The sequence below is a fragment of the Lacerta agilis genome, chromosome 5 (genome assembly GCF_009819535.1).
Source record: "Lacerta agilis isolate rLacAgi1 chromosome 5, rLacAgi1.pri, whole genome shotgun sequence".
NCBI classification, from domain to species: Eukaryota; Metazoa; Chordata; class Lepidosauria; order Squamata; family Lacertidae; genus Lacerta; species Lacerta agilis.
The window spans coordinates 42,408,498-42,429,817 of NC_046316.1; the positions used below are offsets into that span (position 1 = coordinate 42,408,498).

At 41.4% G+C, this 21,320-nt stretch overlaps 1 protein-coding gene across 1 annotated transcript in view; it reads right to left on the reverse strand.

Moving 5' to 3' along the window:
• Positions 1 to 1,269: 1,269 nt before the first annotated feature.
• The window catches only part of DMBT1 (deleted in malignant brain tumors 1), a 145,423-nt gene continuing 125,372 nt past the window's right edge, over positions 1,270 to 21,320 (reverse strand). The window contains 8 exon segments of the mRNA XM_033148072.1: positions 1,270 to 1,612; positions 2,668 to 2,674; positions 3,783 to 4,097; positions 5,218 to 5,238; positions 6,427 to 6,741; positions 18,479 to 18,790; positions 19,446 to 19,754; positions 20,411 to 20,719. Coding sequence (XP_033003963.1) covers positions 1,270 to 1,612; positions 2,668 to 2,674; positions 3,783 to 4,097; positions 5,218 to 5,238; positions 6,427 to 6,741; positions 18,479 to 18,790; positions 19,446 to 19,754; positions 20,411 to 20,719 — 1,931 coding nt within the window.

The window sequence follows — 21,320 nt, forward strand, 5'->3', positions numbered from 1 at the left end:
TAAAGCTATCAGGATTAGTAGCCACAAATAATCCCATGATTCCCCACAACAGTGGAATCTCTCTTTCATTTAATGGTCATGCCAAGGAAGGTATTACTTTGTATGACCCTGTTTTGAAATCATATGAGTTGCTGATATAAGCTGTAGTGATAGCTATTATTTATGGTTTTAAAGGCAGTAATAAGGAAAATTTAATTATTTGTAATTAGACCAGTATTTCTAAATACTAAATACTAAATTTGGACCAGTATTCCAACACACACACACACACACACACACACACACGGCAGTATTCAATAAAACTCCAACTGAATCGGTCTACTATCAGTGCCTGCTACCCATCTTAACCTGACAGAGCCTATACTTTCAGATGAAGAATACCTCTGAATACCTCCTATTTGCCATTTATTTACTTGGGGCTGCGAACCCCTGCTCTGCTCTGCTCTCCAACTCCCTGCTGCTATTCCCACTCTCCTTTTCCAACTCCACATGCAACCCCTGGGATGGGGAACCATTTTGCAAGGACATATCTGACAGCTGGGCGGGGCTGTCCACCTGCCAATGAAATGGTATCACAAATAGCATAATGGTTTGAAGTCTGGAAGCCAGGGCTATTCTTCAGGCTGTTCTGGTGCTAGCAGTGTGTGCAAGCCAAAGAGCCAAAGGTGGAGCTTCTGTCCTCTCACAAAACCTTCTAAAGTCACTCCAAGACCGCACTTAGGCATCCACACATTGGCCTTTGGAATCTGTCCTCTGGGTTTATTATTAAAATTAGTTCAAAGGGTGTGCAGTCTTCAAATAAAGGGATAATACTGGATGAAGGGGAAGCAATGGAAAGCTTCAGCTCCATTTCCCAGGATGAAATAAGACTCTGTGTAGTGGATGGAGGAGTTTATAATATAAAAAGAGAAAGCCTAATCATGTTCTTACAATACAATTTACACCAACAATTTATATACCGCAGTATACAATGAGGTTACCAAATAGATACAAAAATTGAATCAGCTCAAATAACTACTATACAGTGGCATCATGGTTTTTGAACGTCTCCATTGACGAATGTTAAGGTTTTGAACAGCGTAAACCTGGAAGTAAAGGTTTCAGTTTTTGAACACTTTTCGGAAGTTGAATGTGCCATAAGCATCCGTACTGAGTTTTCCAGAGGTAAATGCTTCGGTTTTCAGATGTTTCAGAACTTGAACGGTCTTCCGGAACGGAATACGTTCAAAAACCGAGGTACCACTTCATTTGCAAATGCAGATCGAGAAGCTATGCTGCAAAAATTAACACATATGGAAAATAATTTGAGGTACCTGAGCAGATGACGCTGGCATCTTCCTTATGTTTGCAGTCATGGACCCCCCATCCCTTATGGGAGCAGTCCTTAAGAGAAGATTCATCCCACTTGCACTGTACAGCATCCATGAGGATACTGCCTGGGCCTTGACCAAAGTAGGCGTTTGCGGGAGCTGAAATGACTTCTCCACAACCAACTTCTTTGCAGACAATGCGAGCATCATTAATGTCCCATTCATCATCACAGACAGTCCCCCACTCCCCATTATGATAGACTTCAACACGACCCTGACAGCTGTTCTTTCCATTCACCAGTCTTAGGGAGAAAGGATTTGCTGGTGTTCCTGATGGCGAAATCTCTGCAAAAGGTGATGAAGAATGTGACAAGACTGTTTCTCATTTAATAATGTGTAATCTTGACAATTGTATACAAATGTTTTTTTAAAAAGAGAAAAACAATCAATTCTTAACACCACCACTACCTTTTTGTGACTGATGGGGCTCAGTAATTTTCAGTCTACTCTGAGGATGCTAAACCCTTTTGTAGAGACTTTACCTTGTAATGGGAGTCTTTGCTAATCTAGGCTCATGTAATGGATTCAAAAGGGGGGGGAGAGATCAAGGAAAGAATTACCCGAGGTGCTAGGAACTTCAGTGACAACAGAGGGAGCTATTGCAGCAAAATAAAAGAGTAACCATTAAACACAAATAGTTGAAAAGCAGACATTTCTGTGGCTGATTCCAATATACTTGAAGCTGTATTATGATAATTTATTTATTGCGTGTTTATATACCCCTTCCTAAATGCATGAGCTCGGGAAAGTCTACAATATGTTCTCCTTTCATCAGATTGTACATCTGTTTACCTGAATTCAAGGTTCCTGAAGAGTTTTGAAATTTTCACTCTTGTGGCACAATGTATGTTTGGGGTTGTTCTGTGGTCACCATTCTGATACCAAAAATAAAATTTGCAACTTCTAGAAAATCCTGCCCCCAATCCTAATCAAATGTAGATTGTATCAAGAAGCGGAGCAGCATACAGAACAATGGTAGTAGGGAAATTTTGTGCATGTATTTTATGGCATGCAATGATTCTCATGTCACTTCTACATATACCTATATAAGGTTGATCACATATATCTCAAGAGGAGCTGGAAACCTCTGCATCTGTTTTGTTGGGCAGCACATGTGCAAAACCAAACCATAAATCAGTTTTGTAGCAAATATATTAACTGTTTGCAGACAGCAGCTTCCATCAGAACTAGTTGCACAACTTGGCGTCTCATCACACTGTTGCAGAGCTGGCAAACACACCATGCATCAGATGCAGGGCTCCGCATGATGCTGAGCAAAAATAAATGCATTAGTTACCTCATATCTTTCTGGGTTCACAGCAAAATCACATGGTTAATATGTGGGGAATGTGCTGATCTGTAATGTGTGACTTGCTTGTTACTTGAACTCATTAATATTCTCACCTTCCATTGTGATTAGCAGAGGTCAATAAAAAGATTCAGCCCCTATGTAAGTTACAAATGCACAGTAGATACCCACCCTGATTGGATATGCCCTAATTGTGCTTTTTGTCTTTCTCTGATTTTGTCTATCTATTACATTTAAATAATTGAGTTAAGCCACATAGTACCATGCACAGAGGTAAGACTAAATTTCTGAGACTGTTGTGTACCTCCTTGAGTTGTGGTTGGCATCTCAGGAGTAACCATTTCCTCAGTTGTGCTTATTGCTTGGGTGGTTCCTTCTGTTGTCAACAATGTTGTAGTGCTTCCTTCTGGTGTTGTAGAATATGTGTGAGCTGTCAAGAGACGAAAATAATTTTGAGTTTCATAAAGATAAAGTCCAGAAGTGATAACTTTTGGATTGTGTCTATGCACAAAGATAGCATTTTTGTGCAGCTCATGGATGGAAAGAATAGATTCTTCTCATAGTTCCAATGTCCTTGAGTGATGCCAACTTTGTGGAATGGATAGACTAAGACTGGAGAGACCCACAATAAAATCCCCACTAAGTTATGGAGCTGATTGGGTAATCTTGGCCAGTCTTTCAGTCTAACCTACCTCACATGGTGGAAAAAGAGGGTAGGGTGGGGTGGGGAGAAGAATGTGTGTCATTTCAAGCTCTTTGGAGCACACATTGGATATAAATGGAATAACTTACTAAACTAACTGGACATTTAACAAGGACTCAAAGGGAAGTCCTGGAAACTTGGAACATGTAGCACTTCATGTGGCTTCTCAGCTAAAAAAAAAAAAGTGTCCCCGGAGTCATTGAAAAAAATCTGGAAACCATTACGTAAAAGCATGACTTTTTAGTACTCAGCGTTTGAGAACTATCTTTCTTTGGTTATTTAGTAGTAATGGGAAAACACACTCTGCATGTTCAGAGGTATTTTCATTCCTGTGTTTACTTTATACTTTCCAGAACTGATCCATGGTGAGATCACCTGGGTTCTCACAGACCACATTTACCTGAACAAATAACACCTGCATCTTCACTGTGATTGCAGTTATTGTTATAAAATCCTTGATGGTAGCATTCTCCCAGACTTGTCTCATTTCCATCACAATCCACATTATCCAGAACAATATCTCCTGTGCCTTGGCCAAAATGAGCATCTCCCAGAGCCGAGATGGCTTCACCGCAACCAAGTTGCTGGCATACAACAGCTGCACCTCTTTCATTCCAGGTGTCATCACACACTGTTCCCCATTGCCCGTCATAATACACTTCAACGCGGCCTTCGCAGTTTGAGCTTCCGCCGACCAATTGGACAGGCAAGTAACCTGTTGAAGACACAAACAGCAGGAATGTTGAATTGTGAATCAGACGGAGGTATTTGGCACGAAAAGGAAGCCTGCTAAGATTATTTACATTCCCAAGTTTCCAACAGGGAAATACATAGTAGACAATTTCAGACCTGATGCCGCTCCAGGTGTGGCGGAGGTGGGTATGCTTTGCACAGTGCTATAATAGGGAGATTCTATAGTCAAGATATTATGCAATTTAGGATTTTGTTTCACTTTCCTCCCACGGTACTCAAGCACAAGATGTAAAATGGCCCTTCTGTGATCATCACGTGCCCTTTGCATGAGGAAGGACACGTTTGGACCAAAGCCATTGCAGCTTCACAAATACCATACAGTTTGGCATACTCTTCAGGTACAGAACACAAAAGAGACACTGTTCCTGGAGGGCTTACAATCTGCATCAGACGAAAAAGCATGGAGAAAGGTTAGAGAGAGAAAAAAGAGTGTGGAGAGAAAAGAAATGGAGAAGTTGAAAAAGAGAAGCAAAAGGAGCAGGAAATGTTTTTGCTAAAGAGGTTACTGTGAAAGGTATGGAAGAAAAGGAATTACTCTGACGATGGGAGCAGGTCATTTAGCACTGTGTATTGTGGGCAGGATGACAAAAGATGGGACAAAGTAACAGGGGGAAATGCAGCTTACATCAACAAGCAGAAACAAAGTGTTACCACTACCATGGAGAGCAGAATAGCCCTACTCCTTTAGGGATATTCTCACTGACAGCCTGTAATACTCTTCACAGCCAAGGCATAACAAGAGTTCATCATGGGAAAGTGAAGTGTGGTTGGAGTGGATGTTTTCTTCTTTCACTTCCAAGTGAAAGAAGACTTGCAAGAAGCAAATAAAAAAAGAGAACTGTATGGCATGAATGATATTATCCACCCCCTAGAGCAAGGATGAATCCAACTAACATAAGCCCTAGCGAGCATAGTCAGTGGCCAGCGATAATGTGATCTGTAGTCCCAACAATTTATGGAAGGTCACAAATTCCCCTGTCCCTTCCCAGGATGTAATTGAAATCCTACTGGTTGCAACCTAGAAAGGAACATCCAGCAATCTGACAAATACTTTCGCCTATGCCACAGATAAACAGACTCACCTGTTGGTTGATTTCCAGCATCTGTGAATAAAGAAACAGAAATTGTTATTTTTATGGTTACTGAACTGTATCTGTGTAAAAATCACAGTGCTGTTAGTATGTGATTTTAATTAAAATCCTTCTAGTTAAGCATGCTGCCCTGATAGCTTTTGTACTCTCATCTTGCATTGATGAACATGATCCCATGGGGTTGTGATTAGTGTCATGTTGTTGTGCATTGCTGTGTATTGTATTGTTGCATTTTTTATTCATTCTTATTACAAAACTGAAATGAACACATGTGTCATTGATACTTAGGTTAACTGAATTATATAACTATCAAGACACAGAGTTAACCTTTTAATAGCTTTCTGCTGTCTCTTGCTTGCAACTCCCCACCCTTGTCATTAGAAATTACAAGTCTGTCATACCTCAGTTCCAGATGAATTCATATTTCTGTGCCCTATTCCATCAAAATATCTGCTTCCTTGGGATATCTCAGCTTTCATAATGGTAAAAGAGTTTAGTACTGGTCATGCTTGACCTGCCTGTGCATTGGAAGCTAGGCTCTTTGATTCTCAGGCAGGCATCCAGATATTCTAATTGTCCACAGTCATTTGTTCTGTATGCAACATTATCCTATTCAAATTGCATTCCCAATTATTTAACTTTCTGATTGTTCAAATCATATTACTCCCAAACCACCTGAATAAATGGAAATTGTGTTGTGCCTAAGTAGGTGGTTTGTCTGAAGCACTCAGCTTGCAACCAGGGATGGGCATATTCATAATTTTCAGTCCCTCATTTTTCCAATATTAAGTTCAGTTCTCCAAAAATCCACTGGCAATTTAGTGTGAATTTCTTCTAATATATACATTGTTGTATGCAGTTTTACTTGATATAAACAATTTTTCAAGGTATTTTGTCAAAATATAATGATTGGATGTTATTTTAGCTAATATATGCATTTTCACACATACTTTGCCTGGTATATTTTTGTGTGTACATACTTCATGGTGACAGAACAGCACTGCAAAGTTGAAGAAACACAAGTTTCACAAAGAGCTGCTTTTTGGCCTGCACATTGTTTCAGAAAATGTAAATTACTTGGTTTGCCCATTTGAATTGAATCTAATTTCTTCCCCATCCCTACTTGTAACATCATGCTTTCATGTGTTTGACGTTTGTTTGCAATTGAAAAACCCTACATAGTGCACAGAGATGTGCTACCTGAGCAGACGACGCTGATGTCTTCATTGTGCCCACAGTCATTTACCAACCACGTGGCATGAGGACAGTCCCAGAGGTGGAGTTCACTTCCTGTGCAGTTCACATCATCCAGGAGTATGGGTCCAGATCCTCGGCCAAAATAAGACCACCCATACACCGTGGTTGCCTCTCCACACTCAAGTTGTCTGCACACTACGTGTGCATTTTTCTTATCAAAGTTGTCATCGCAAACAGTCCCCCAAGTTCCGTTGTAGTTGACCTCAACTCTCCCAACACACCTGTTCCATCCATTCACTAAACGCAACTGCTGAGCACCTTTGTAAAACAAAAAAAGAGAGGATGTTTTATGATGTCTTAATTGCTGGGAGAACTTATTTTACCCACATAAATCTGTAGACAGGATTCCACAGGAGCAATTTTGTGAACTTCATTAACAATCTAAAGGGACAGATTCTACCTCCCCCCACCAATGTACAGCCTGATCATCAACTACTCCTTGATGCATGTTCATCTGACCCAAATCTATTCCTCGACTCACAATTGCCACCTTTTAACAATTGCCTTTCTTTAAACATCAACACACTGCTAAGGCTTTTATGCATATTCATGGGTAATGTATAATTTGCCCTTGGGAATCACCAGTGAACTTGAGAAGGTGGGACACACTCCTAATAGTTAAGACACATAAATTTGGCCTCCTGCAGCTTTCATCTGTTCACAGAAGGCTTTTGATCCAATGGAGAAATTACACTGGTGAAATAGGTGAGGAGACTCCCCCCCCCCAATTCCTTCTTCATAGTTTTTATAATACATATCCTTGGACTTTTCATCCTTGGAGTTCTATCCTTTTGTTCCTGTATTCCCATGGAACCAAGAGATAGAAATTTAATCATAGTTTTAGTATACTTAATTGCTGAGTAGTTTCCTGCACAGTTGAATAGGCTCAGCTGCCTACCAGTTCCATGTCGGCCCACTTTTGCTGGGATTTAAGCAGAGAAGCAACCCATCCCCAAGCCCAAGGCAATATAAGCACAGTACCTGATTCATGTAGAAGAGCAGAAGATATCAACAGCATCCAAAACAAGCATATCTGGGCACCCATGTTTCGAGTGGGTTTCTGCTAAAATAAAGAAATTGTGAATTTCAGAATTTATAAGCATTCTAATCTGTTCCGGAAAGCATGTGGTTTGCAATTTGATCTTTCTTCTTGAACTCCCAGATCTATGACACGGAAGTCCGGGATATTTTCATTTCACAATCCATATCCCTGGAAATAGACAGTTACTGATTATTATTGCTTTGGAGAAGCCTGTGGGAACATCAGTGTCCAACACTCAATAAGTCACATATAATGCCATCTGATTTAACTGCTCCAGGAAATACTAGTGTCCCGCCCCCCCCAGAGGTAATGGTGTTGTTTAATCTGCTTTCCAAATGCCAGCATGTTATCCTAGATGTAGAGATAGAGTGCTCAGGTGAGAAAAGAGAAAGGCTCCTTTTATCATTAATAATTGTGTAGATGAGGGAACTTCAGCAAACCTTGCTTGTATGACAACTATTAATTGCATTTCCTCTGCCTTAGTTTATTTATCTATCTAGATTTGTAGACCACCCTTCATCACTTATACTGATCTCAGAGCATTTTCAGAATATTATAAAATAAACAACAGCTACAGAAATACACTTCAGTTAAAACAATAATTAAAACTAACAAAACCACAGTAGAGCCCATGTTTCTTTGGGTGGCAGAACTGCATTGCAGAGTTGGAACAATACCATGTTTCAAAGAATGGCTGCTTTTCAGTTCCCATATTGTTGCAGAAAGTGCAAATTAGTTGGTTTGCCCATTTAATTTCTCCCCCATTCCTCCTAACATTCTCCACAGAATAGGTACACATTTTAATGTCAAAGAAAGTGTTTGGCTCTAAACCAGAGGTGGGAAACCTTTTCCAGCCCAAGGACCACATTATTTCATCTTCTGGGGGCCACACACCAGCGGAGGGCAATTGCCGGAGGAAAAATGGGTGTGGCTAGTGGTAGTGGGGTCAGAGGCAATAGCAGGTGAAACAGCAGTTGTGACACTAACCCTTGCATAGGAGGCTGCATTCTAAGTACACAAAAACCAGATGTTTCTATACACACAGCTCCCACCTGGCAGACATTTATCCACCCAGTAAGAAGCCATACAGTGCACAGTGCAAAGACGCAGTCAAGCTAAGTAAACCACTCAAGGAGAACTCAGAGTAGGGCTGGTGAGAGTGTGTGGCCTGGGTGGGTGGGTGGGGGAGAATCCTGAGGCTTGGAGGGGCCATACTACTGAGCAAACTACAAGAAATTCTGCTGAGATAAATCAAGTTTTGTTTGGGACTAATCCACAAAAAACAGGTGTTGGTGACTGCAGTCTTTATTTGCCAAGTCTTGCTCAATAATAGAGAGAAAAGCTGATCTTGAACAGATAAGCATGTGAGCTGGGAAATTCCAGTTTCAAGGTTTGCCTCACCCCTTAACTCACTACATGGTCACAGGTGAGCTGCCGTTCTTTCAACTTCGCCCCTCCCCAATCTGCAATCTAGAATAAGAATGCTGACATACTTTATGTGGTAGTATGAAGATTCCTGAGATGTAGGGGGGAAGCTGAGGTTGGAAAGTGCTGAATAAATGCTAAGAATTATTTCAACACCACATTTCTATTTCAAAATGGATTTGTCATATACATTAAAAGTTGATTTGGCCTCATGCTAGTTTTCCCCTTTTGATTTTGTTGGGAAAGATAAATGCCTGGCCCCCAAGTACCCTAGAACACATGGAAAGCAAGTCCATATTCAGAAAGGGTGGCGACCTAATAGATCTGCATTAATCCCCCCTCTCCACAGCTGCTACCACATTGCTTCACATGCAGTGCCATTCCAGAGGACCTCTTACGTGGCTTGGGGGTGCGCAGAGGACTGCAGTGTGAAGGACAAGGCAGGAAAGCCTCATTCCACAAACAGAACACCAATTGCTCTGCTAGAGATTGCTGGGCCAAATTGGATAAGGCGCCATTCATGCCTCTAGCAATTTTCTGAATAGCTTTTTGAAAAGTAAATAGCAGGTGTAGACCTCCAACCTAGATCAGAGGAGAAAATGGCTCACCCGGTAGAGTGGAGCTGCAAGGCTAGTTCTCAGGAGGTGTGTTGCTGACACTCATGGAAAGGGTCAAGGCGGCGAGGAGGTCAGCATGGTGCAGGTGCATCAGCAGAACCAATCCAGCCCCCTCACTGCTTGACCTGCACCTCCCCAACTTCCCCAATGCCTCATCTTTCTCCCTCTTGATAAACAGCACCAAATCAGGACCATGGTGGAGAGCAAAGGATTAAAGCCCCTTATCTCCCACATAATGCTCCCAGTCTAGGTCAACCTGCTGTTCTTTTGCCAGTGTTGAAGTAAGTTTCCACTGCCAGCCTGGTCACCATCTGTAAATGGAATGAGAGGTGGGAGAAGCATCTTGTACCTTGGCCCAGGCAGAAAAATGTATTAAATCATCTCTGCTGGAGACAAGCCGAAGTAGCCATGAATGCAGGAATCAGCCCCTTAAGTCTCAGTCCCCGTGAAGGATAGTCATTCTCTGTGGTCAAGTTAAATTGAAAATTAGCCTAAGCTTTCAGGCTTTGCTAGTAACATGCCTTCAGACTTTGGTCACATCCATTTAAAGCACTCTTATAACCACATTAACCTTTAAAGAATTTCCCAGGATTCTTTGTGGGAAGCCATGAGTGCGGTCACTGTGATGTAGTGGTTGGGTGTTGGACTGAGACACAAGAAATCCAGGTTTTGAGGATAAAATGGAGGACAAAGATTATGTAAATCATTCTGGATTCCAGGGTGGAGAAAAGACAGAGTATAAATATAACAATAAATAAATGTGCATTAAATGTATGGGTGAAATTCAATCAAGTTTTCCTCAGAGTAGACCTACTGAAATTAATGGACCTAATTTACTCCTATTCATTAATTTGAATGGGTCTACACTAACTTGTATGACTACCACTCATTGTAGAGCATAAATATTTGGTTTATTTGCAGACACAATTGGGGAATGCATTGAATTTGGGAACTAGGGTCTAATCCCCCACTCCCACCTCTGCACTTCCTTCCTTCTATTCTAATTCTTATGAGCACAATGACATGATCAGGTATGTTGTCCACACTGCATCACAACCAAGCTGCTCTGATGTAAGGAACAAGATATTGACATCATAAAGAAAATTGCAAATGCAAAGAACAATAAATACTGGACATTTTGGCTTCTTGCAGAGGAATGAAACTCAGGGTAATAAAAACAGCAAAGGTGCTTAGTCATTAATCCAGATATGATAGACAGATTTAATTTAAATAAGCAAAAGTGGGAAGGAATGCAGATGACATCAAGGCTGACCTTTGTGGACATGGCATGATTGTTAAAATGTTTCCTGTAATAACATCTATTTTGAAAATATCAGTCAAGCCTACCTATGAAACAAAGGTGGCTTGTTAAAGTTTAGTTGATTGGCAGGAATCTGCTCTCTCTCTGTGCGTGTGTGTTGCTCAGTGTAGGAAATCCTGGGAACTATTTGTTCTTTCTGTCTTTCAAGACTTCTTTTCAATGCTTGAAATTAAACACGTGCCATATATATGAATGGGAATACAATTGCCAGTAGGCATTTCCTAGCCTTTTAGTGTTTGGATTGCAAACTTGACGTTGTAAGAATAGGATAACTTGAAGTATTATCCTACCCTATAATCCGGGGTGTTTTCCCTAAACCATGTCCATCTGCAGGTACCAGACATACCTGAATCAGCTGTGCAACTGAGCTCAATCAAAACAAAACAAAAAAAATAAAAAATCCTTTCAGTAGCACCTTAGAGACCAACTAAGTTTGTTTTTGGTATGAGCTTTCGTGTGCATGCACACTTCTTCAGATACACAGCTCAATCAATCAGTTTATTTCAGCTTTAAGCTCATAGCAAGACAAGACAAAAAATACAGGAACAGCAATTACACTCACACAATTAAATTTAAAAGGAAATTGGCGACAATGAAATTAGTGGCAATAAAAGACTTAACAAATATACAAAATAATGTGCATGTTGCTTCCAAGCAATTTTGATTTCAAATTCCCACCAACAATCCCTTACGTCTCTTGAATGTCAGAACGGAAGTTAAAATTTTTGCCATTTGTAATGCAACTGAGCTCTTTCTCCCTCTTTTTTCTGAGAAAGGAATGTGGTAAAAGGTTTCCCATTTATGATGCTGAGTTTCTATGAATTTCCCCTCGAATTTAAAGAAGTGTGTAATTCTGATGAATGTTTAAAAGTGGCACAATAGTATCTCTCTAAAATTTCTGTTGGCAAAGTTCCCACTCAAAAGAGCATGAGGAGGAAACACTGCCCCACACTGACGTTTTTACAACACTTCAAGAAGAGGTGAAGAGGTTTGGCCTTTATCATTAACCCTGCTCTGTTGGGCTAGGAAGAATCAGGAAATGTCCCCATAGACCTTGCATAAGGAAGCAGGAAGAAAATCCTGGAAGATTATCAAGAATTTATTCCCTGGGTAATAAATGGAGGGTGAGCTCTTTTTGTTTCAGGGCCAAAGTAGGCCAGACATCAGACACACCATTAGCAATTGCATGAATGGCTTTTCCTCCTTTTTGTAGCAAGTAACGCCAAAGTAGCCTGGTTTTTTGCAGGTTTAAAAGTACAATGGTACCTTGGAAGTCAAATGAATCCATTCTGGAAGTCCGTTCGACGTCCAAAACGTTGGGAAACCAAGGCATGGCTTCTGATTGCCTGCAGAAAGCTAGAACCAATCAGAAGCCGCGGAAGTCGCATCAGACATTCGGGTTCCAAAGAATGTTCACAAACCGGAACACTCACTTTCCGGTTTGCGGTATTCGGGAGCCAAGGTACGACTGTATCAGTATCACACACAATCTCTCTGAGGCCCTGCAACAAACTGTTGAAATGTAGAATGTGGATCCATTAACCCTCTGAATCCTGAGTTCCACAGCAATCACTCAGCATTTTGTCCCCACCAAGCATGCTTTCTCCTCCTTGGGCTCTTCGGAATTGGGGAGAGGGCCACCCAGTCCCAGCTTCATTGAAATCCTGAAATTCTCCATTGATTTCTATGGGCAGATTTCTTCTGGATACACTTAAAAATAGCATCTAGTCAACGTGGGAAGCCCTTCATCACAGTTGCAGGCCCTGCGTGGAGCAGCCATCATGGGGAAGCAATGTTAAGCAGCAGCCCCCGTTTCTGTAAGAACAGATCTTAGGGTAAAAGATGAGAGAAACTGAACGTGTCCCATGCTGCTATTTCACACTGAGTAATAATAAGATCTTGAAATGAAAGCCACCATGTGTGGTTGCAACATTAAAGTTTAATGTTTTTTGCCTTTATCTCTGAGCACCTAGAAGGCTAGGAAAGTTCAAGCATGCAATAGCTATGGAGAGCTTTCCTTGCCGTGAAGTTACCCAATGTGGGTAATTTAATCTTAGGCTATGATTTGTTTGCTGTACTCAATTCTGCTGACCATTCTGGTTTTTAGTGTATGAAACGTGTTACACCAGGGGTCAGCAAACCTTTTCAGCAGGGGGCCAGTCCACTGTCCCTCAGACATTGTGGGGGGCCAGACTATATTTTGAAAAAATTCCTATGCCCCACAAATAACCCAGAGATGCATTTTAAATAAAAGGGCACATTCTACTGATGTAAAAACACGCTGATTCCTGGACTGTCCGCAGACTGGATTGAGAAGGCGATTGGGCCGCATCTGGCCCCTGGGCCTTAGTTTGGGGACCCCTATGTTACACAATATATTTATTTTCCCATGCATAGAAGGAACCTGATCTACCCAAGTGAGAGATAACTTCTGATTATCTTTCTTAATCTGGTGGTTTGTTGCCTTGTTTTATTTAGCAGATTAAGGCTCACTTCAGCTCCAGAAGATAAAATGCCACCCACCTCTCTTACACACCAAAGAGATTAAAACTCTGATCTTATAGGTACTCAGTGGGACTTATTTTTGAGTAAACATGTATAGATAGGTTTGTGCTTCAACATATGACTTCCTTTGTGTGAGGAATCAGATGCTTGTACTTTAAAAAGATGTGGCTGCTGTATCATAATCTTCCCTTCTATCAATATTTCACAAGATAATGAGTAGTGGTTTTAGACCTGCTCTATACAGGAATCACATTTGCCAGTGTATTCCCCACAAGGAATGTGATGGTGAAGCAGCACTCGGCATGAGTGAACCTCACCCACTTTAATCGCCCAGTGATATCAGCTGATTGGCAGGTGCTGGTGGCTTAGGGAAAATGCCTGGTGACCCAAAATAGATCTGCTGACAAGACAAGATTGGCCTGCGACTAGAGGTTGCCCATCCCATTTTAGAGGAATCTTATGTTGGGCTTCATCTCCATCCTCCATCCTCCATCCTCCATCTCCATCTTCACCTCCATCCTCCACCTCCATCCTCCATCCATTGGAAGTCATGGAATGACTTCTCATCCAGAACCTGCCCCAAGGTCTTGCCCAGCTACCAAAGGACTCTGCTCCAGGCGTTCCTCAAATACCATAATTGTTGAATTCAAGAGTTGCCAGTCCAAGATGGGGTGGTGGTGGTGGTGGTTGGCATTTATGTATTATTCCATCTGTTTTATTATTAGTATTTGATACTTTATTTATTTATTTATTTATTTATTTAAACCTTTCACACTTAAAAAAAATAGCTCAAAAGTAAGTCTTCCATAAGAAAGTACAATGCAAATTGAGTTCTCCTCTGGTACTGCTGATTCAAATTCAGTGGTCCCTTGAGAGCCAGTACATAGGTTAATTTAATTGCTTGGCTGCATTGCTCAGTTGTATTATTTGCACTCTATATTTTTTGCTATGTGAACTGGCTGTGGAATATTGATAGAAGGGAAGATTATGATACAGCAGCCACATCTTTTTAAAGTACAAGCATCTGATTCCTCACACAAAGGAAGTCATATGTTGAAGTAAAACACAATAGTCTTGCCTGTGGAAAATCCAGTGAGCTATGCACATTATCATTATAAGTGTTACTTGAAAGGCCAAACCAGATGTTAAGTAAAAAGCGGTCCTGGAGGAGCTTGTGAAGCATCAGGACTGTAGGCCCAATGGAAGCTTCCATCCCAATGCCAACAGCAACTGGGTGAGGGGTCATTGTCCTTGGGACCACAGCAAGGGGGGGGGAGGTTCAAACTGTCCTTACCCATCCCCTGCAGTCCTAGTGCTCCGCAGTCTCTCTCTCTCTCAATCTCTCCCTCCCTCTCCCTCTCTCTCCCTCCCCCCCTCTCTCCCGCCTTGCTAGGGCCACTTTCCAAGTAAACATAACCATGAAACATTCACACTTCCACAGCTGGTGCACTCAAATTGATGCTTGAAACATACCTTGATCTCCAATACGTTCTGGTTTGGAAGGATAACCAGGCATGAGAGGAAACACAGAGGTAGGTTCTTTTTTAATCTAGAAAATGGAAGGTGGAACTGTATTGGTTAGATTCTTCCTGAATATGTGAAGTGTTAGTTGTTTCTTTTGTTTTACCTGTAAGACCATGTGTGTCTGGATCCCTTTCCCCACCATACAAACACCAGCACAGGGGCTAGAAAACAAGCGTTAAGATCTAGTAATGCAAGACAAGTCTTGTCTCCTGTTGCTCTCATTTTCCGCTAGGTGGCATTGTTCAGCCATAGAAAAACTATTTACATGGGGGCCCTAGGAAATCCAGAAAATTATAAATCTTACTTCCTTTTCCTTCCCTTATTCATATTTTAAGAATGGTTTAGTGCTGGGCCATCAGTGTGTGGAAATGAAATTAGGGGTCTCTTATCTGTAAGCCATGTTGTATGAGGAATTTGATTTCTTTTCCAAAGTGCTTAGTAAGTTTCTAGTGCTATGTATAAATGTGAGCTACTGAGTAGGCCTACATGTGGATGATGCTTTGTTAGCTGAAAGAGCAGTAGGTTGCTACACAGTATGTTCCTATTATAAAATCTCCACAATCATATATATGTATACCCAGAAGACAAGTAAGACTCATTGAGTCCAATGCAACTTACTCCCATATACATTTCCAAGCATAATTCAAAGTGTTGGTGCTGACTTTTAAAGCCCTAAATGGCCTTGGTCCAGTATACCTGAAGGAGCGTCTCCACCCCCATCATTCTGCCCAGACACTGAGATCCAGTGCCGAGGGCCTTCTGGCGGTTCCCTCACTACAAGAAGCCAAGTTACAGGGAACCAGGCAGAGGGCCTTCTTGGTAGTGGCACCTGCCCTGTGGAACACCCTCCCACCAGATGTCAAAGAGAAAAACAACTGCCAGACTTTTAGAAGACATCTGAAGGCAGCCCTGTTTAGGGAGGCTTTTAATGTTTAATAGATTATTGCATTTTAATGTTCTGTTGGAAGCCTCCCAGAGTGCCTGGGGAAACCCAGCCAGATGGGCAGGGTATAAATAAATTATTATTATTATTATTATTATTATTATTATTATTATTATTATTATTATTATTATTTAGGGCTGAAATCTTAAGGTCATCTATGTTGACTCCCAGTGCACCAATAATTTATTTTAGGTCATAGATAAGAATGCATGGCGTTCACTAATTCAGCATCATTGGCTCTGCTCCTTGGCCATGCTGGTAGGGGCTGATGGGAATCACAATTCACAGCATCTGGAGGGTGCCATGTTGGCTACCCATGATTCAGTCGAAAAACAGAAGGGTGAGTGCTTCTACTATACACACTGCAACCCAGCAGTGTCTATCTCTCAGCAGAATGGACACCAGTGGCGGATTTCCCCTTTTCCTGAATGCCTCATATTGGACACAATCCAGTAAAAGTAAAAGGGAGAATATCCAGGCACATGAAGGATGAGATCATTTTTAAAGGGTTGCATTGCATAAAAGGCCTATGACTTACGGTCTCAACAGGCAAGGCAGAGTCATATCAGCACCCTGGACAGAGCAATGTTTACCCGGTAAGTGTTCTGGCTGGAGCCTTTCCCATTACACTGAGCTTGTGTTGGGTCCTATGGTTTGAGGGCAATGGTTCCTGCTCAGCTAAAAAGGCTCAGTAGCAATTTTTGGTCAAATCAGTCTCTCAATCTAGCTCATGTCAAGTGGTTGTTGTGAGATGAACATGGCAAACCAGTGTGCATAGTGAAAAGTGTGACAGAAACAACAACACCCAGCAGGAACAATAGCAATGCATTATTGTTGCACACCCCAGTTGTGAATATGAAATAGTCTCCCATTAGTACAAAGAACTGAAACATATATTTATGAGATGCTTTTATTAAAAAGGCTAATAATTGCACAATCAATATGCTCAGAGCTGATAGAAACCTGATTAAAGTCGCCCATGAATCAATTAATTTTGGCATTCTTGAAATGACGGTCTGCAAGATCAACCAGATGCAATAGATGTATCAAAAGTACCAGTGTGCTCACATCTTAATTTTCACATGAGAATTATGAAGTCCGTCCTGAAGAAAAGAATAAACAAATAATGCCATGAATGACTAAAATAGGTGTCAAACAGCAGATTTTCTGGACAAATTCAGAAGATTTTGTCTAGGGATTTAGACAAAGGATGTGAAAATCTAAGGATTTTCACATAAACTATCTTAACACTTTAAATTTATCATGTTAAAATATTGAGGCTGCTGCACTGAGGACAGCATCCCAGGGGTCATAGGATTTTGTCTGACTCACTTTCTACTGGTGGAGAGGTTGACCTTTGGACAGGGAGCTCCTCCTATGATTGACTCTCTAGAGCAGCGGCAGAAAGGTCTGCTGTTGGTGCTCTGGTGTTGGAGAATGCAAAAAGAGGGTGTTCTTGGGAAAGTCAGGAATAGAGTGAGGTAGGCTTTGGATTCCAAGTCCTCCCAATTTTCCTGATATGTACTCAAAAGAGGGGAAATTATGCCTGGAGGCAGCATAAGCAAGATTTGTCAGTGTGAAACTGAACAAAGAGCTGTTAGTCTTGGTGAATGGAACTGAAAAAGTGTGTGTGTGTGAGAGAGAGAGAGAGAGAGGGAGAGAATGTGTATGTACACACACTTACACACATATATGCAAATACCACCCAGTACATGTATTCTCCCGGCCCTTGCAGGCTAACAGCAGTTTTACAATAGTTGATTTAGATCAAGCAATAGGACAGGGAAATTGGTGACATGCTCATTCCTCTACTACCATTGGTCCAATCAAAGTCTCTTAATTAAAAGAGATACTTGCTTCAAAATGTTTGTATTAACTTTCCTATAGCAATCTACAAAGATTCAAAAAGATTCAAAAATCAAATCGCCTTTATAAGGAATCATTATCCTGCCTACTTCCATCCGCAGGGATGCGGGTGGTGCTGTGGTCTAAACCACTGAGCCTAGGGCTTGCCGATCGGAAGGTCGGCGGTTCGAATCCCCGCAACGGGGTAAGCTCCCGTTGCTCAGTACCTGCTCCTGTGCTCACCTAGCAGTTCAAAAGGACATCAAAGTGCAAGTAGATAAATAGGTACCGCTCCAGCGGGAAGGTAAATGGCATTTCTATGCGCTACTCTGGTTTGCCAGAAGCAGCTTTGTCATGCTGGCCACATGACCCAAAAGCTGTACGCCGGCTCCTTCAGCCAGTAATGCGAGATGAGCGCTGCAACCCCAGAGTCAGATACGACTGGACCTAATGGTCAGGGGTCCCCTTTACCTTTACCTATACCTTTACCTTTTACTCAAGGAATACACTTTCATTATACAGCTTTAGGTGCCTGGCAAAAATGTTCCTTTCTAACCAGGCCTTTGGTTGATTTGATTGACATCCTATGGCCTTTAAAAATGTTTTTTTTTCCCTGGGGGGGTGTTTTAATTTTGATTATGTATTTTGTGGTTTTATATTTTGATTTTATTCTGTGAATCACTCCGAGACCCCTGGGTATAGGGCGGTATATTAATATTAATAGTAGTAGTAGTAGTAGTAGTAGTAGTAGTAGTATTAGAGGTAAAAAATACCTGAACAGATGACACTGGCATCTTCATGATGACCACAGTTATGTGTCCCCCAACCTGCATGAGAACAACGAAGCAGGGAAGGTTCATTTCCTGCGCACTCCACATTGTCCAGATGGATGTTGCCTGAGCCTTGACCAAAACGGGCGCTTCCTGGTGCTGACCGAGCTGGTCCACATCCAAGCTCTCTGCAGACCACCTGTGCATCATTCATGGTCCAAAGATCATCACAGACAGTTCCCCAGTTGCCATTATGATATACTTCAAGACGACCTTCACATTTGCTGCCTCCATTAACCAAACGCAAGGAATGTTCTTTGGAGATACAAAATACAGATTTGTTTCTTTGTTTTACAAATGATACCATGAATCATTAAGCAATAATCAGAACACATAAAATGTTTATTTAACCTGATATTATTGGTGTGAAACATTAAACTGAGGAACACGTTGCTAGGCATATGCTTGACCTGGTATTTGCCAAAGACTGAATTGGTAATATTTGGTTGATTGTGAACTTATGTGAGTCCATTGTAACGGATGGATGACTCCAGAGAGCTGAAATTTGAGAGGGGTTTAAAAGTCACTTCGCCTTCCCAGGGAACTCTGTAGCTCTGTGAGGAGAATAGGGGCCTCCTAACAACTCTCAGCACCCATGAAAACTACACTTCCCAGGATATGTTGATGGGGGGGGCGGCGAGACATGGATGTTCAAAGTGGCATTATATTGCTTTAAATGTACAGTGCAGATGGGGCCTATTTTTCTAAATTTGCATATCAGGCTAAATGCAAAATATGAAGGAAAATAATATTTGTTAGTGATAGACTAATTCATTTGCAATTAAAACTGGAAATTGTGGTGAATATTTTCTTCTGGAGAATTGTGGAGAATAATTTCACTATATGTTTTCCAAAGGAGATTACAAAACTGCTTTTGGCCTATTGGCTAGATAACCCAGCCTAGGAATACCTGAGCAAATGACACTGGCATCTTCATGATGACCACAGTCATGTGTTCCCCAACCTCTGTGAGAACACTGAGATAGGAAAGATTCGCTTCCTGTGCACTCCACATTGTCCAGGTGGATGTTGCCTGAGCCTTGACCAAAACGGGCATTTCCTGGTGCTGACTGAGCTGGTCCACATCCAAGCTCTCTGCAGACTACATGTGCATCATTCATGCTCCAAAGATCATCACAGACTGTTCCCCAGCTGCCATTATGATATACCTCAAGGCGACCTTCACATCTGTTGCCTCCATTAACTAATCTCAAGGTAGCTAAATAGGAAATATTTAAATATTTAGAAAGGTATTTCTTATTGTCAAACAAGTCAAAAATATGTTGATTATTTCCTTTCCCCACCAATAAGATTAACCCAATTGCACAGTGAAAGTAAATAAAGACTCAATGAACATTAATTGTGCATATTGTACATTGTTCTATTAGATGGCACTGGATATAGTTGCTTTGAATTAGAGATGACATACTGGCGGCTCTTGACACTGTTGGACTCCAACCCTATGAGCCCATGCCAGTGTGGTCAGTAGCCAGGGATGATGGTAACTGTAGTTTAACAACACCTAGAAGGCTATATTTTAGCCACCCCTGCTTTAAATACTTCCTTCTTTTTCCATGAGTTTTTCAGGAAAGCCAGGAAAGTTGAGGTAATATCCTACATCTGCTATTCTCTGTTTCCCATTCCTTCTACTGACCAACTCAGCAGAGGCTTTTTGATTCCCGGAACTCAAGTGCAAGAAGCCTTGGTTCCCACTGAAACTTTGTGGACAGTGAAAGCAATGCACAGAGCATACGCACTCTTTCATAAAACACTTAATGTGCTGCCAGCAGTGTGCCATTGGAACCCCAGAGAAATCTAGACAGATTTCAAAACTGAATTCCTTTAATAAGGATGGCTAGAGTTCTTAAGTAATACCTGAGCAAATGACACTGGCATCTTCATGATGACCACAGTTATGTGTCCCCCAACCTCTGTGAGAACAGCGAAGCAGAGAAGATTCGCTTCCTGTGCACTGTACATCGTCCAGGAGGATGTTGCCTGAGCCTTGACCAAAACGGGCATTTCCTGGTGCGGACAGAGCTGGTCCACATCCAAGCTCTCTGCAGACGACGTGTGCATGATTCAGGCTCCAAATATCATCACAGACAGTCCCCCAGCTGCCATTATGATATACCTCAAGGCGACCTTCACACCTGTTGCCTCCATTAACTAATCTCAAGGTATCTAAATAGGAAATATTTAAATATTTAAAAAGATATTTCTTATTGTCAAACAAGTCAAAAATATGTTGATTATTTCCTTTCCCCACCAATAAGATTAACCCAATTGCACAGTGAAAGTAAATAAAGACTCAATGAACATTAATTGTGAATATTGTACATTGTTCTATTAGATGGCACTGGATATAGTTGCTTTGAATTAGAGATGACATACTGGCGGCTCTTGACACTGTTGGACTCCAACCCTATGAGCCCATGCCAGTGTGGTCAGTAGCCAGGGATGATGGTAACTGTAGTTTAACAACACCTAGAAGGCTATATTTTAGCCACCCCTGCTTTAAATACTTCCTTCTTTTTCCATGAATTTTTCAGGAAAGCCAGGAAAGTTGAGGTAATATCCTACACCTGCAATTCTCTGTTTCCCATTCCTTCTACTGACCATCTGAGCAGAGGCTTTTTGATTTCCAGGCAGAAGACTGGGTGTGATAACTTTTTGGACTTTGTGAAGTCAACTACCAAGAGCTTTTCTATTGGATTAAATGTCTTGGAATGGGGAGAATCTTGCTAATGCAGCAGGCTAAGGAGTATTTTTGCATTTTGAATTG